This window comes from Bufo gargarizans, chromosome 2, assembly GCF_014858855.1.
Source record: "Bufo gargarizans isolate SCDJY-AF-19 chromosome 2, ASM1485885v1, whole genome shotgun sequence".
NCBI lineage: Eukaryota > Metazoa > Chordata > Amphibia > Anura > Bufonidae > Bufo > Bufo gargarizans.
In genome coordinates, this window is record NC_058081.1 from 344,679,838 (window position 1) to 344,696,234 (window position 16,397).

At 40.6% G+C, this 16,397-nt stretch overlaps 1 protein-coding gene across 1 annotated transcript in view; it reads right to left on the reverse strand.

The window, feature by feature from the left end:
* Nucleotides 1–269: 269 nt before the first annotated feature.
* LOC122925888 (sodium-coupled monocarboxylate transporter 1-like) overlaps nucleotides 270–16,397 on the reverse strand; it is a 30,382-nt gene continuing 14,254 nt past the window's right edge. The window contains exons 7-15 of the mRNA XM_044277234.1: nucleotides 14,964–15,093; nucleotides 13,441–13,529; nucleotides 9,565–9,677; nucleotides 8,894–8,961; nucleotides 6,510–6,596; nucleotides 6,021–6,229; nucleotides 3,333–3,436; nucleotides 1,104–1,198; nucleotides 270–410 (exon numbers count right to left, since the gene is read on the reverse strand). Coding sequence (XP_044133169.1) covers nucleotides 270–410; nucleotides 1,104–1,198; nucleotides 3,333–3,436; nucleotides 6,021–6,229; nucleotides 6,510–6,596; nucleotides 8,894–8,961; nucleotides 9,565–9,677; nucleotides 13,441–13,529; nucleotides 14,964–15,093 — 1,036 coding nt within the window. The remainder of the gene's footprint in view (nucleotides 411–1,103; nucleotides 1,199–3,332; nucleotides 3,437–6,020; nucleotides 6,230–6,509; nucleotides 6,597–8,893; nucleotides 8,962–9,564; nucleotides 9,678–13,440; nucleotides 13,530–14,963; nucleotides 15,094–16,397) is intronic.

A 16,397-nucleotide genomic window follows, 5' to 3' on the forward strand; every position in this document is an offset into this window, starting at 1 on the left:
TTGTGGGCCACGTATGGGGTGAGAGGACTGAGAAAAGATATCTGGGAGAAGTGAGATGTTAGCTACAGAGTGTCCTTTTGTTGAGACTTAATTCTCTCTGAATGACAATAATACAATGAGTGTTTGTTTTTTTTCTTTATAAACTTATATATAGATATCATTTGGAAAATAAAGAACTTATTTTAGAATAGATGACTTCCCAACTGTGGCTTCCACAGAATTACAAAAACAGTATGGCACAGATTCGATGGATCTTTTTTCATAAAATCTCATGGGTTAATTCCATTAAGTTTTTCATTCTGTACTGTGCTGTACATTTCCATGTCACTAAAAGCAGGATTATCTGTCCCTTTATCTGGACATGGATCACTGTCCCGATTCTTCCAGTTCAGCACTTCTACTTTTTCATTCTGCAGAACAAATTTAAAAGAAGCAGAATTAATATAATTCTATTTAAAAATAACAAGTTTGGCAGGTATTATATATTACATAGCACCACCGTAAGTAAAGCCATGTGTATTCCATATACGTAATTCTACTTCATAATACTGCGATAAATAGTACTGTATATACATTATATCAGCAGAGGGATAATTGGTTGCAATGTCAATCTGCTCATACACAGTTAAAAATTTCTCTTACGCTGCTGCATTTTTGTCAGTTATCACACCATGTACAGGTGAAACTCGAAAAATTGGAATATCGTGCAAAATTTATTTATTTCAGTAATGAAACTTAAAAGGTAGAACTAATATATGAGATAGATTCATTACATGCACAGCGAGATATTTCAAGCCTTTATTTGGTATAATTTGGATGATTATGGCTTACGGCTTATGAAACCCCAAAGTGACAATCTCAGGTACCCTTTGCTCCGGGGGTATGGATTATTAGCTGACTAGAGGGTGACACTTTGAGCCTAGAATATTAAACCTTTTCACAAAATTCTAATTTTAAGTTGCATTAATGCAATTCCTTTTCAAGTTGCATTACTGAAACAAATGGACTTTTGCACGATAGTATAAATTTTCGTGTTTCACCTGTATATGGTTGGCATTGATTAGCAAAAATCCTTTCTTGAAAAATTTACAAAGTATACTCACGTCTTTGCCCCAGCTGGAAGGAAGCAGTACTTTAAGATATGCAAAGTCTTGAGATGTTAAAAGGAAATCCCGATTTACATTTTGTTTTAAACCTCCTGTAAAACAATACGGTATCATAAGTGAAGAAACATTTACCCATGGATGAGATACTGATCACATTGATAATTGTAGTCTTCAGAATTTCCCAGTGGTGCTCTGATCTACAAGTTAAAGGTGTCTACAATGGCTTTATTTACAATTATTATATTTAGCTACAATATCCATGACAGAACCTATGTAGGTAAGAGACACAGTACACCTAATGTAATTTTCAAATATTCATTTTTATTCCCATTCACAGCAGTTGCTGTTTCAGATTAAACATTTAAACGTCCAAAGGCCCTTAACACGAGTAGATAACTAACTGAGTGACAAACGAGTCGTTATTCAATTCATTAATGTTCAAATGACAGCTCTTTGGATGCACACAGTATTGTGTATATATTTGAGTGGTATTGTGTAATAGATCATTTGTCAGGCACACAGTTGTACTAAATATAAATAATATAGCTGGCAGTCACACTATCTAATAACACAATGTAATATTGTGATGTGGTTGCATAGCCGGTAGGTTGTGAGGATCATGTGTAATAAGTTGACTCCACGTGGCCTTGATATACCTCCCTGCTATATAGAGGAGGAATTTGATATTGCTTATTTAGTTAACTATAAAAGATGTATTACAACCTATAATAAAACATCAAAAACGTCATAAATGATAAGTTACTTCTCCTCGGGGGGCCCTGAGTAATGGGTCTAATATGAATCTGTACGTAATAAATACAAAGGCCTTTTATGGAGAAAGTTGAAAAATATATATTAAAAATAAAAATAAAAAAAATACTAAATTGTTTGATTATGAGGAAGAGCAGTATAATGAACAGCTGGGTCATCACAATTGATCCTTAAGGCATATGTCTGATTGTGGGATCAGTATAGGGCAGTGATGTCGAACCGTTTAGAGACCGAGTGTCCAAACTGCAACCCAAAACCCACTTATTTATTGCAAAGTGCCAACATTGCAATTTTACTAGAATACTACAGTCCTATAGTATATATTCCATGTACTTTATCACTTATCTATAATAGCCTGCCTACATTCAGTGCGCCCTGTGCTGTTCATAGTGCGTCCTGTGCTGATGAATGCCAGGAGAGGTCTAAGGCATATTGGTACACTGTAGACTTTTTCCAGGGGCGGGTGCCCACAGAGAGAGCTCGGAGTGCCGCCTCTGGCACCCGTGCCAAAGGTTCGCCACCACTGGTATAGGGCATCCATAAAATATTAATTATATATTGCAGTTAGGGAGCAAAGTGGTATAGTTTATCTGTGGTTACCACATTGCTTACTCACGGTTTTATTTTCTTTCTGGGCCGCATGCTCCATTGTTGTAATTAAACCAAAAGATAAGTGACAGCGTGGGTGGTGTTTGGGGAAAAAAAGAGACTGTTATCCCTGAAGCGTGAAAAGGGTGTGTTAAAAAGGTGTGTATATCTCCCACTTCAATTTGACCAACAGGAGAACACTTAAAGGAGTGAACAAATTTTAAATAAACACCCTTTTGTGGTTTGCCCACGTATTTCTGGCTGAAGTAATTAACATGACATGAGTGACATAACGATTCCACACCCACTGTGAAATCATCTGTGCTGTAAAGTGTTTAGAATTCTGGATGATTAAGGTGTCTACATTAGCGACCTCAAGAACAACATACTAACGATTATCACCTGTCATTCGATCATTTACCGTTTTTACACTACTCGATAACTGATCACTTTCGCTCGATTTTACCATTTTTTAAACAGATTATCTACTCGTGCAATAGGGCCTTTAGAATAGCCTAGTCAAAGCCTAGAACTTAATCCAATTCAAAACCTGTGATAGCAACACAACCCATCTAATGGTGCATTCACACAACTTAATCCATTTTGCACTCCACAAATCACAGATCTGCAAAATAAAGATGTAGTCTGTGTGAATCCCACACTTTTTGTGGGCCCCATAAAAAAAATGTTTATTGTTATCCATAAAATGGACAAAAATAAGATGTGTTCTATAATTTTAACAGAAATGAATGGGTCTATGTGTAAAAAAAAATGCAGATTGTTATAGCAATTTTGCCTTGAGGAATAGGCAAAAATCCCAGTGTCTTGATGTGCTAAGATGAGACATCAGTTTGTCTTTTGTCTTACCAGATAACAGGCTTACTATTATTCCAACAACAACAGCAATGATTGTACCGATGGTACTGAAGTATAGATAGGACAATGAGTACCAGTCATCAGCCAGTGCAGGTCTGGGAAATAAAGGAATGAAAAATAGGTCATTCATAATTACACAGATATAATAGTTAAAGTAAAAGTAACAGTGGCTACACCTAGTGAGTGGATATAGATATGGTGCTCACTCCGCAACTCACCCCAAGTTGCCAGGAAAATTTTATTAAAAAGTATCAAAAGTATATATGGAGGACACACAAAATATCTGGTGCAATAAAATATATATCAATAAAAAGATAAATCATAAATAAAATAAAATCTATTGCACATTTTATACATCTATTTTATGAAATGTGCAATAGATTTTATTTTATTTATGATTTATCTTTTTATTTATATACTGTAGGGCTGTATAATCAATAAACATTCTATTTGATCAAGTCCACATTGCACCAGATATTTTGTGTGCCCTCCATATATATATTTATACTTTTAATCAGATATAATAGTTGTCTATAAGTAAAAGAAATCTGTTTTGCACATGAAAAAAGAAAAGAACAAGAATAAACAGTAGTAGATGGTTATGATCTATAGTTCCAGACCAAAGACTAGGTACATTACTATATAAAGAGTGCTCTAGTTACTCCTGAATAAACAACCTACCATTCCACACACAACCAACCTCCATGCATTCACTACCACAGACACACCCCCTTCAACACCCAACAAACTAAGAGGAACCTGTTTTAAAGAAATCTCCTCTGATACACAAAGGGCTCGATTGTCTCAGAGTAAAGTCCCACTGTTAAATCCTTCTACTGACTTACTAAAGAGAGCAGTTTATATGGTGGGAACTCAAAATATCTATAAATACTTGCCTCATATTTCTCTCTTGTGCATAGATGAAGTACTATAAACAAATAATATGGTGAACAAAGGTATACGTCCAGATTGATTATGGCCGCCATCACAGTGCCGTGGCTCACATCAAGCCACATTAGAACCCTGACTCTCACGCTAGAGAAGTGCGGCATAGGCAGGGCTCTTTTGTTACTACTGGTGCTCTTTGCTCCTGAAGAAGTGTGCGTACCAGGCACACAAAAACGTTTTGAGCCGTCCAGTACTAGTACTCCTCGCTAGCTGTGGCTGATAGTTGGCTGGTACATCTGCTAGCGGGGGTACAGCACCATTGTTTCGTCCCCGGTGGATGGCATAGTGCACGGCCATGTCCTGTGTGACGCTCATATCCCGATGGCGAGAACAGTGCGGTTACCGTGCCCAGCACTGGGTTTCTTGCTTATATGGAGAGGCTGGAGGTCTTTATCCCTAGGGTTTAATAATTATTGCACGTTATACGGCCTAAATGATCCCTATATCATGTGGATAATACCCTCGTGACATTGGGATAAAATATATCTATCCACAAGTTGGGCAGGCAAGTTTATTGTGACAATAAATATATATGTGACAACTAAAACACCATACAATACATTTAAACTTGGTGAATTACAGGGGAGAGGTGTGTCATTTTGGCATTACACACAAGATTCCACAGATCACCCTAGGGGCTCTAAGTGACACCTGGCCCGTATTTTTAATATTCTATCAGAGGCTATACACCCCTTTGAATTTTTAATACTGGATATCAATAAACTTTTTTTGTTTTTTGAGTTTCAGCATCCATGAACATTATATTTGCTTGTGCATGGATGTCAGAAAAAGTAATGATGGCAAAGAATATCACAAATAAAAATCTAGAACTTTTTAAAGGAGCTTTCCAAAAAGAAATAAAAAAGAGCCCCAGAAGTTTAAAAATAATATAACCCATAAAAAAACAATGGTTGTTGTGGTGATCCGCTTCAGCAAGTGAGTGGACCTTTGAACATGTGGAGCCAGGACAAGGAAATGAAGAGCAGCAGGAAACCATGCTAGTGTCGCATCAGTAGTGGTGGGGTATCAGGGAGGGTGAGTGCTGAGTAGTGCTTATTTTTTCCACCCAACCCTTTTGGTCCCCTTCTTTTTTTATTTATTTTAGTTTACCCCCAAAAAATCCTTTAAAGAGGTTGTGAAATATATTCTAAATTTTTCAAACCAGCACTTGGACCTGTAACTGCATTTAATTAAAAATTTGTATAGCTAGTGACATATTCAATAAATATTTATATAATCTGTATAGTGCCACCTAATGTTTGTTATTTTCCTTATTTTCTGTCTGTCTCACTGAGCTGATCAAATGTGCTCAGTTTAAAGAGAGAGAGAGAGATGCTGCAGGAAGTTATAGAGAGAGAGAGCTGCTGCAGAAAGGACACGACCCCCTGAGCCGCCAGATTGAAGATAATCTAACGGAGAAATTGGAATGGTGAATGGGGAGATCTCTGGATCCATGTGAGGTACAGGGCTGGTTCTAGCTTCGTTAGAAAGAGATTGTCATGTACTATACGATGTCTTATTTTCATTTTTTACATTAATTATGGGATAACCCCTTTAAAGATTTTCCTATTTTACAGAGTGGTTATAATTTTAGATGATGCCACAGTCAGTATAAATCTGTGATTTGCCTTGATTCTGTCCATTTTTATAAGTAACATTAAATTTCATTTTTACAAATGTCCATCAGTTTTATTAACATTCATGTCATACAATATGAGAAGCATCACATACCTGTCAGCCACTTGTGCTTCTATCATTAAGTCTGTTACTGTAGGAGGTGCCGTTGTTAAGGTCCAGTTGGTATCTATGGTACTAAAATTACAGCCCTCTACAGACAGGTATTTAGGTAAACTTCTTATAGGAAGAGGGGGATAAATCAGAGATCCAATCCCAACCCACAATGAAACTGAAAACCCTGCTAGGAGGCCAACCACGGCACCCTGCAATACAAAACAGGATTGGATTTAATGGGTGTTTTGTCACAGCCCATCAAGATGTGCATACATTACAAAATGTACTGTATATTGGAGGGAATATAACAATAAAATCGTAGCAGTACACACAGCACAATACATGAGGACGATACAAAATATGAACAGGTTTCATACTCAAATTGGCCTTGCCCAGGAAAAAGATGAGTTTGAGTGTGTGACAACTTTGACATCATGTAAGTTTAAGACCTCCATTTAGATTAACATTAAATTAAATTCAGGCACTTACCAATGAGTTTGCAAATGGAAAGAGGATTCCTAAAGTAAAAAGACCCAGCAGTGGACCACCAACCATTCCAAAAATGGAGAGTGCTGCCTATAGAAGAAAAAAAAATCATCAATCATTGATGTAACCATTATATGTAAAAAAGGATTCTGTAAGGTTTATGTAATGATCATTTTCTAATTACAACCAGGTACAGTTGAATAGTTAAAAGGGGAGCTGTAAGTTTCTGGCTCCACCACTCTGTCTGTGGCCAGTGGTTCGGCGCAGATAGTGTTGGCCTGGGGTGACCTGGGGCCAGATACATGCAAATGTTATCTGACCCCCCTTCACAAATTCATAAAACTACGCCAAAACACTTATTTTCAGTAGTAGTGTGCTGCCTTGTCTGCTCCTTAGACTCTTCTGTCCTGGAGAACCTGTCAGTATGCTGCTGACTAGCTTCTACCTTGGACTACAGGAATCTAAACTATGTGACCCAGGATGACATGCTCACACAGCAACAGGCAGCAGCCTGAAGGCTAGGTCCCTTGGTAAAGAGGATACTGGCTGGCCTAGAAATCATGTAAACCCCCTGATGCATCAAACTATTTGTTAACCCCTTCCCAACCTACGGCAGTAGTCGGGTCATTAAACATGGCGCCCAGTCATGAGCAGGGTGGGCGACGTAGCCATCAGGTTTCTGCTGTTTCACTCAGCAGACACCCAGAGCTAATGATTGCGATAACGTAGCAATCATTAGCTGCGGTCAATTGTGACCAAAGCATCTGAGATGGCTTTCCCCAGGAGTGCTGCTCTCCCCCGGGGCCCGAATGGCTCCTATATGTGGAGATTGGATTAGCTGTTTGCACCTTGTGGTACCCTCCATCCCTCTGGAGGATCTGAGGCTACCACAGCATAAGGGCTCATTCAGATGGCCGTAAGGGCTCTATGCCCATATTGATGACCGCAAATGGCAGGTCCGCAATATATAGGCACTGAATGGGTCTGCGATCTGCAAGATATGGTGAAAGATATCTTGGAGATCGCGGAGTAGAAGCATGGATCAGAACTTCTTCTGTAGGCTTCCGGGTCCATGTTTTCACAAAGAAAAAATAGGACATGTCCTATCTTTTGCCATACCTTGCAGATTGCAGACTCATTCAAGTCAATGGGTTCGCACAACAATACGGGATTCACATAGCGGGTGCCCGTTCATTGCTGATTGCGGTCTGCAGTACAGGCACAGAGCCCTGACAGTCATCTCAGTGAGCCCTAAAGATTGTTTGCACTGCTGCATCCCAAAACACCAGAAATATTAAATATTAACATATTTATCCCATATGGAGAATGCCACAACAAAAAAAAAAAATGGCCCATTCGCCCTTTGTTTGTCTCTTCACCCCCCCCCCAAAAAAAATTTTTATGAAACGTTATCAAAAAGTCATATACACACTCCAAAATGGTATCACTGAAAACTACAGATTGCCTCACAGAAATCAGCCCTCACACAGGTCCGAAGAACATAAATATAAGAAAGTTATGGGTGTCAAAATATGGCGATAATAAATTATATTTTTTTCTAAGTGTTTTTTCTTTTACATGTATTAAACACAATATAAACAATGCAAATGTGGTATCGCTGTAATCATACTGTCAGTTTTCTTGCATTTTCTTTAATTTCATCCATTTGGGCTTACCGCTACATTGTATGCTATATAAAATGGTGACATTGTCCTGAAAAAAAAACGGCCTTCATATGGCTATGTGAATAGAAAAATAAAAAAAATTACAGCTCCGGGAAGGCAGGGAGTGACAAACAAAAAACAGAAAGGGTTAAATAATCTTTTTTATATGGATGCATCTAGATGTGTCTGTCATCCACTTATGATGCCTATCTGTATGCAGTGCAGTCAGTGCACTCTGCCATGTGCCACTTGGACCAGCATGATGGAGTGATATTACCATGCCTGCTAAGCTTATCTGCCAGACAGACTAGAGCTGATCTACACTGGGAAATCTGCTTTGTTCGTCATGGGAATGTGGGCTAGGTAAGTATGCACTGTGTGGGGGCACAGGAGATGGCACACCAGGGGCAATATAGAATGTGCAGGGTGCATTATTCTGTCTGGGGGCATCCTGTGTTGGAGACACATAAGGAGGCATTATACTGTGTGGGGGGGGGGGCACATATAGGGTCACTATATTGAGTGGAGATTAGCTGCAGGGTGGAGCTGTGCCATTCAACAGAGGCCCCTTTACTTGGGACCCCAAAAATATCAAATCTAACCCTGATTACAAGCCAATTCTTATGTAACAAAACAGATATAAATTTCTGCTAGCAGGAGATTAAACACGTTTTAAATGTCTACATAACATTTACATATAATAAATGTTAAATCATTAATTACCTGTAATAAGCCGCCTAACACGGATGCCAAACCAGCCATTGCAATACATACAGCACCATACAAGAAACCTGGGAAGTACAGATATCATTCAGAAGTGGGAACTTGTGAAAAACTAATTTTACATACATAGAAGAGAAAAACCTGGGTGAAATGACATATACCAGTAAGGGCGAAGGGGGTGGTTATTCATAATTCAGTTCACTAATAATTCAGTTCTCCCTTATTGATGGTTGCCAACACTCCACATCTATGACCACTTGATTATTTTATTGCCTGCAGATTGTACTTTATTGGTCAAGCTTTGGATACCTACAGAAGGGTGCTAAATCTGGCCACACATAGGTTGAAGGGCCTCACCTGAATGTGCACGTTGGATCAAGATAAGTGGATGACAGACACATCTAGATTTGCTTATATCCAAGGAGGAGAAACCAATTGGAAAGGTAATTTCCACCCTGTGAGACTATTTTCATATAGCTCTTGGGATGAGGGTCTCTCTATATAGTTAGAATTCTGATCCTGTTTAAGGTGTCTACTAATAAAACCCATGTCTTGAGCAGAATCTTTTTTGAATTGCAGAATTTGCTGTGGACTTTTTGATGATGCCCTAATGGGCAAGTTCTAATTTTACTTATTATATATGGTAAATGATATGTCAGGTCTTATCTTACTTGTTCCTTTGGAAATCCATGAGAGTTTGGTCTCACTGAGAGATGGGAAATAAGGTTTCACAAGGTCTTCTACTGTAACAGCTGCCAAAGCATTAATACTAGATGACACAGTGCTGGAAAACATAATTATAGTGTCCTTAGTGATAGCACTTTCCTTTTATAGTATGCTTTATAAAACTTTTTTTTTTTTTCAAGGTCGTGAACTGACCACTTTCTGATGACCTGGGACCAATATGTATGTAATATGACTATATGGTACTTACTTATATAACCCTACTAATATAGCCTTTCTTGGTATTATGTGCCATTTTCTATATTTCAGAATTCATGCCCTCTCGTTAGGCAAATCTTCTGTGCTGTCCGCGTAGAGGTCCTGCACATAAGATGGCCGCTGAAGGAGGGTCATTTGACCAGGCACATCACTCAGTCTGAAGGCGAATAGTTCCCGGCGAACATAGCTTGTTCGCCGCTGCGGGCGAACATATGCGATGTTCGGTCCGCCTCCTATACGTTATCATTGAGCAAACTTTGACCCTGTACCTCACAGTCAGCAGACACATTCCAGCCAATCAGCATAACCTCCCTCCCAGACCCTCCCACCGCCTATCAAAAAGCAAGGACAGCATCCATCTTAGATTATTCTGAAGCTGCAGTGTCACAAAGTTGTAATCGCAATGCGATTAATACAGGTTATATTAATCGCATTGCGATTACAACTTAGAGCTGCGTTCCTAATGGTTATATTGATAGAATATAACGAAGATTGAGAATATAGTGCTATATTCGTTGTCAATTCTAGCAATACAACCATTAGGAACTCAGATCTAAGTTGTAATCGCAATGCGAATAATGCAGGTTATATTAATCGCATTGCGAGTTCAAGCTAGCGAATGCAAGCTAAGTTCCTAATGGTTGTATTGCTAGAATTGACGAATATAACGAATATAGCACTATATTCTCAATCTTTGTTATATTCTAGCAATAAAACCATTAGGAACCCAGCAGATCTAAGTTGAAATCGCAATGCAATTAATATAACCTGCATTAATCGCATTGCGATGACAACGTTCTCAAATCCTGCAGTACATTATAACATGGAGCCGTTCCCATGGTGATGGGACGCTCCATGAGCATGGAAGTCGGCAGAAGCTCTAAGTTGAAATCATAATGCGATTAATTCAAGTTCTATAAATCGCATTACGATTTCAACTTACCACACTCTGCGTCAACTACGTCATTTTCCATGGGAGTTTTGCCATGGATCCCCCTCCGGCATGCCACAGTCCAGGTGTTAGTCCCCTTGAAACAACTTTTCCATCACTATTGTGGCCACAAAGAGTACCTGTGGGTTTTCAAATTCTCCTTCCTAATGATGTCTATTGCGGTTCACCCGGTTCGCACATTCGCGAACAATTGCGGAAATTTGCATTCGCCATTCGCGAACGGAAAATTTTATGTTCGCGACATCACTACATACTACACCTGTACTAAACGCCCAGCAGTGCAAGAGCAGAAGGTATAGTGTATGTGAATGCTGAAGACGTGATTTGAAGTGATTTGCCTGGTCACAGGACCCTCCATCAGCAGTCCTTTCATGGACAGGACCTCCATGTGGACTGTAGCGTTGAGCGAATCAAAATGTCCGAAGCGGACTTCAATCCAAATTTCAGGAAAAATTTTATTTGCTGAGTCCGGCACATGTATGTTAAAAGCCATGACAGATATAAAAAATGAAAATCAGACATCATATAGTACATGATAATCTCTTTCTAACAAGGCTAGAACCAGCACTGTACCTCACATGGATCCAGAGATCTCCCCATTCATTGCCCCAATTGTTCTGCTAGATTTATTTGCAGGCTGGCAGCTCAGGGTGTGTGTCCTTTTTCAGGGAGCATGTCCTTTCCACTGCATTTCTGTCCCTGTAACTGTCACATCTTCTAATAGAAGATATGGCTGGTGACCAGGGGCGTAACGATCACAGTCGCAGAGGGTGCTAACACGACAGGGACTAGAGAGGGCAAGGGGCCCGCTTTGCTCACATGTAACTCACATGTAACAGGGCCCAGCATTTTTACTGTACTTAAAGCTGGGCCCTTTCAGAGTGCTCAGCTCACCTGCATGATAAGCATTTCAGTCTCCAGGCCTCCAGCATCAGGCCCTGGCGCTGCCCTACTAAAACTAGACACAAATTAAGCACGTGGGCAGAGCTGAACTGGCCATTAGGCTCCACCCACCTGCTTAATTTGTGACTAATTCTAGTTGGGCAGCTGTGGGGCCTGATGCTGGAGGGCTGGAGACTGGAGTGCTTATCATGCAGGTGAGCTGAGCGCTCTGACAGGACTCAGCTTCAAGTACAGTGACAATGCCGGGCCCCGTTACATGAAGACTCTGGGCAGTGGGGGACACTTCTGGGGACAGTGGGGAACACTACTAGGGGATGTGGGGGGGCACTACTAGAGACACTACTGGTGGGCTGTGGGGGACACTACTAGGGGCTGTGGTGTACACTACTTGTGGCTGTGGGGGGCACTACTGGGGGCAGTGGGGGCACTACTGGAGACATTACTGGGGCAGTGGGGGACACTACTAGGGGCTGTGGGGGGCACTACTGGGGGCAGTGGGGGGCACTACTGGGGACATTAATAGGGGCAGTGGGAGGCCCTACTGTGGGCAGTGGGGACGCTACTGGGGACATTACTTAGGGGCAGTGGGGAACACTACTAAGGGCTGTGGGGGGCACTACTAGAGACACTACTGGTAGGCAGTGGGGGACACTACTACGGACTCTGGGGGGCACTACTGGGGGGAGTTGGGGGGGACTACTAGGGGCATTACTGGGGACAGTGGAGGAAACTACTAGGGGCTGTGGGGGCACTACTGGGGGCAGTGGGGGACACTAGTGGGGACATTAATAGGGGCAGTGGGGGCACTGCTGGGGGCAGTGGGGGCGCTACTGGGGAAATTACTGGGGGTAGTGGTGGACACTACTAGGTGCTGTGGGTGGTAATACTGGGGGGCAGTGGGGGATGCTACTGGGGACATTGGGGCAGTGGGGGACACTACTGGTGGGCAATGGGGGACCCTACTAGGGGACAGTGAACAACAAGTATGGAAAAGAACAAACAGCTGGTGGCGCTACACAGTGTAGGGCAGGTATGGCCAACCTGCGGCTCTCCAGCTGTTGTAAAACTACAACTCCCACCATGCCCTGCTGTAGGCTGATAGTTGTAGGTAGTCTAAGCATGCTGGGAGTTGTAGTTTTGCAACAGCTGGAGAGCCTCAGGTTGGCCATCCCTGGTGTAGGGGATCGCTCTCTCTCAGGGGTCGGCAATGACAGACTTTGCATCAAACAGGGGTTAAAGTCCATACTGTGCTTTATTCTGGGCACTTCAACACCAGCACAAACATAAGCAAAGCAAAATAAATACCTGCCTGGATAGGCATTACCTAATACATAGGTCGTCTCTACCTCTCACCAGAGCGCAGTTCGACCATGAGATCCAGCAGCCTCCTGGCTTTCACACAGCCCTCCTCACTCGAACCACACAGAGCCGCTGGTGGCGTCCTACTCTAAAAGTTCCCCCCCTGGACTTCTACACTGAGGACTGGTTTATCCTCCAGTGATTACACCCAGCAGGCCTCACCTGTGGTGGAATAGGGATGTGGACTGAAATATCCACCCGCTCTACACCTCTCTCATGTATGAGGCCTGTCACTGCCTCACAACAGATATAGATTTATTGAATAGCTCAGTGGCTATACTAAATATTTAATTACATGAAATTTCAAAAGTATTCAGATCCAGGTCCTGGTTTTAAAAATGTAGCACAACCCCTTTAAAAAATGTGATAATAAAAAAAGAACACAGTTTACCTTAAGGTCCCACTGTATGCACATGCCACAAACAATCCGGGAAGTCCAGGATAATCTCGCAAAATGTCAAGAGCTAGGTAAGGCATCAGCTAAAGGGGCGAACAAATAATATATATATATATATATATATATATATATAGTAAGAAGAAAATTAGATTACATAGTGCTTTGTGTATTTTTTCATATGAAAGTGCTTTTAAGAAGGTCTCCTACATTTGAGGTCGTGTTTTTAAATTATAGTATATATTAAACAAAGATATCAAATCCTGTTCAGAGCCCACAGGTTGTGAGCAAATGAGTTCCAGTATACACTTTAATTTAGATTGGCCACATGTGCAGTACTTCAGAAGGACTACTGCAAAGGGTTAATTACTATTAACAAAGTTAGTGTCATGTTTCTTAAGTTAAATGTTGTGATTTTGTTATGTACTTAATGGCACAGCATGGACAACAAATGGTTAACATCTTGGTAAATTGTGTTAAGAGGATGGACTAGGTCTGCCCCCTGGCTAGTTAGTATGTAGAGAGTCTAGTGTGAGAAGTGCAAAACATGTGTGTTACAGTCCTGCCCAACTAGGCCCAAGTTGAGCGAATCCTAATCTCTGAGCCTACTACTCAAGTACCTCTAAAAGGAGAGACCAGACATCTAAGAAGGTCTAGAACTCACAAAGTTGTGCAAACTTCAGACCACAAGGTATTGTGCTCGTTAAAGGCGGAAAGGCTGTGGTGCTGTGGAAGGATTATTGCTGAGGCAAGCTCCATACTGAGACGGATTGGCCCTAGTTTCTAAATTTCTGCACCCCTCTGGGAATCTCAGAAGCAGAAGAACCTTGTTGCAGGCCTCTGATTCTGATGAGAGACTGCAGAGTGTTCTTTAGAAAGAAAAAGGAGTGCTATAGCCACCATCACTGTTTCTGTCTATACGCTGCTATTGGGTCTCATTGTAGTCTCCACTATTTATTAGTTCTGCCTTGCACCCAGCAAATTATCACACAGGAAGGGAACCCTACCATCAAGCAGGAGCCCGAATACCAGATATGCCCGAAAGGGTGTGCCCTCCTGTCATTGTACAGTCCTGCAGAGCCAAAACCACTGCTCCCATCCTCCACTCACTCCTCTTGGGCCGCCGCATAAGTGCACAAGCTTTTTTCTATTGAAATGAATATTCGTTATGGAGACCTACAAGTGTCTCTTTATGACATGATATATAACACACATAGAAAAGCCTTTAAAAACGTGATGAAGCTGTAAGCTGACTCTACCATCATATACAGTAGAGGTGTATTATATCTTACATTGCATATGTCTCCCTAATGACGACCAACACAACTGATATACATACATAGCTGCTGATACAGGAGGCACCCGTATCTACAAGGCCTGCTGGATGATAGCTTTTTAATATGTGCTGTTTTGAAGGCACATTTGCACTAAAGAAAGCTTTAAGGCTCCATTGCTAAAACATTTAAGTATAATTACCTTAAAAGGAGGGTATCTGGCCATTTTGGGGTATTTTTTCTTACCTGGTCAGGGGCTGATACTAATTTGGCAGTCCAGGGGTCACAGTCCTTATATATAGAATACATAGCTAGTCCACAAAGTACTGCACAGGAAAGAATAGCCCAGAGTCCTAATAGATTCACATACAAGGACCTAATAAAACATGTAATGCATAAAAATGTCATTGGCAAATGTATATATATTTATAATCATTACTGTGTAGTACATGTGGTTGCGAGATTAGATTTTCTGTTAGTGACAGTATACACCTACCAGCCATAACATTTACCCCTTGACGACCAGTGGCATACATGTACTGCGGAAGTTGCCACTTTAAAAATGGACAGCAGATACCCGGTGCGTGGAACAAACAAATGCCAGCTATCCGGATACTGTGATTGCACGGACTCCGCTCCAGTGAGTGTCAGTGATCCATAAAAAGTGATCATTCAGCGCCAGGATTGTAAATGAATGTAGACTTTTTCAATTATTAAAAATGATATTCCATAGGCAAAAGTGCAGTAATGTAACTCATGCATTTCAATCACCTAAGCGATCTTAATCATGGTAAGAACGTTGACACTTCAGATGCCATTGTCAAATTAGACCATGGCATCTGAACGATGATAGGGGTAACTGTTGATCGTCTGTGAAAGCCCTGGTCCCTCTGAAGAAACAAGGACTTTTAGAGCTGTAGTTCCTATGAAGCCCTGCAGGTGGCAGGACTCTATAAGAACATAGCAAATCTGCAATGAAGTGCAATAGCAATGCAATGCAATGCAATGTACTGTGGAAGCAATCTAATGGTTGCTTATTATAGTTAAATATGTAAAAAAAAAAAGTATATAAAATAAAACAAATTCTAATCTCCTCTATCCTAAAATACCCATACTATTAAAATATAAAAATATTTTTCCTATACGGCAAACTGTGTAATGGCAAAAAATTTAAATGGTCTCCCCCCAAAAATGTAATAAAAAGTGATTAGAAAGTTATACACACTCCAAAATAGTATCAGTTAAAACTATAGATCGCCCCATAAAAACTGAACCCCCACAAAGTTAAGACATAACTATAAAAAATGTATGGGGGTAAAAAAAAGATTTTTTTTTCCAAGGTTTTTTTGAGTACTAATACACAAGAAAAAGTATGGCATATAGATAAGACATCATTATAATAATACTGACCTAGAGAATGAAGGGCTCGGGTCAGGTTTCCGTATAGGGAATGCCATAAAAACAAAACCCATAAAACTGTGGATTTTTTTTCTAGCTTGTTACTACATCCACAATATTAAATTGTGCCATTAGAAAGTGCAGCTTGTCTTTCAAAAAAACAAGCCATTATACAGCTATTTGACTGGGAAAAAAAAATTATAATAATTTGGATATGCTGTGACCCTATCACAATTTGGCCTTTGGATACAGTACTTACATTTGCTGCTTCTAACAAAGCAG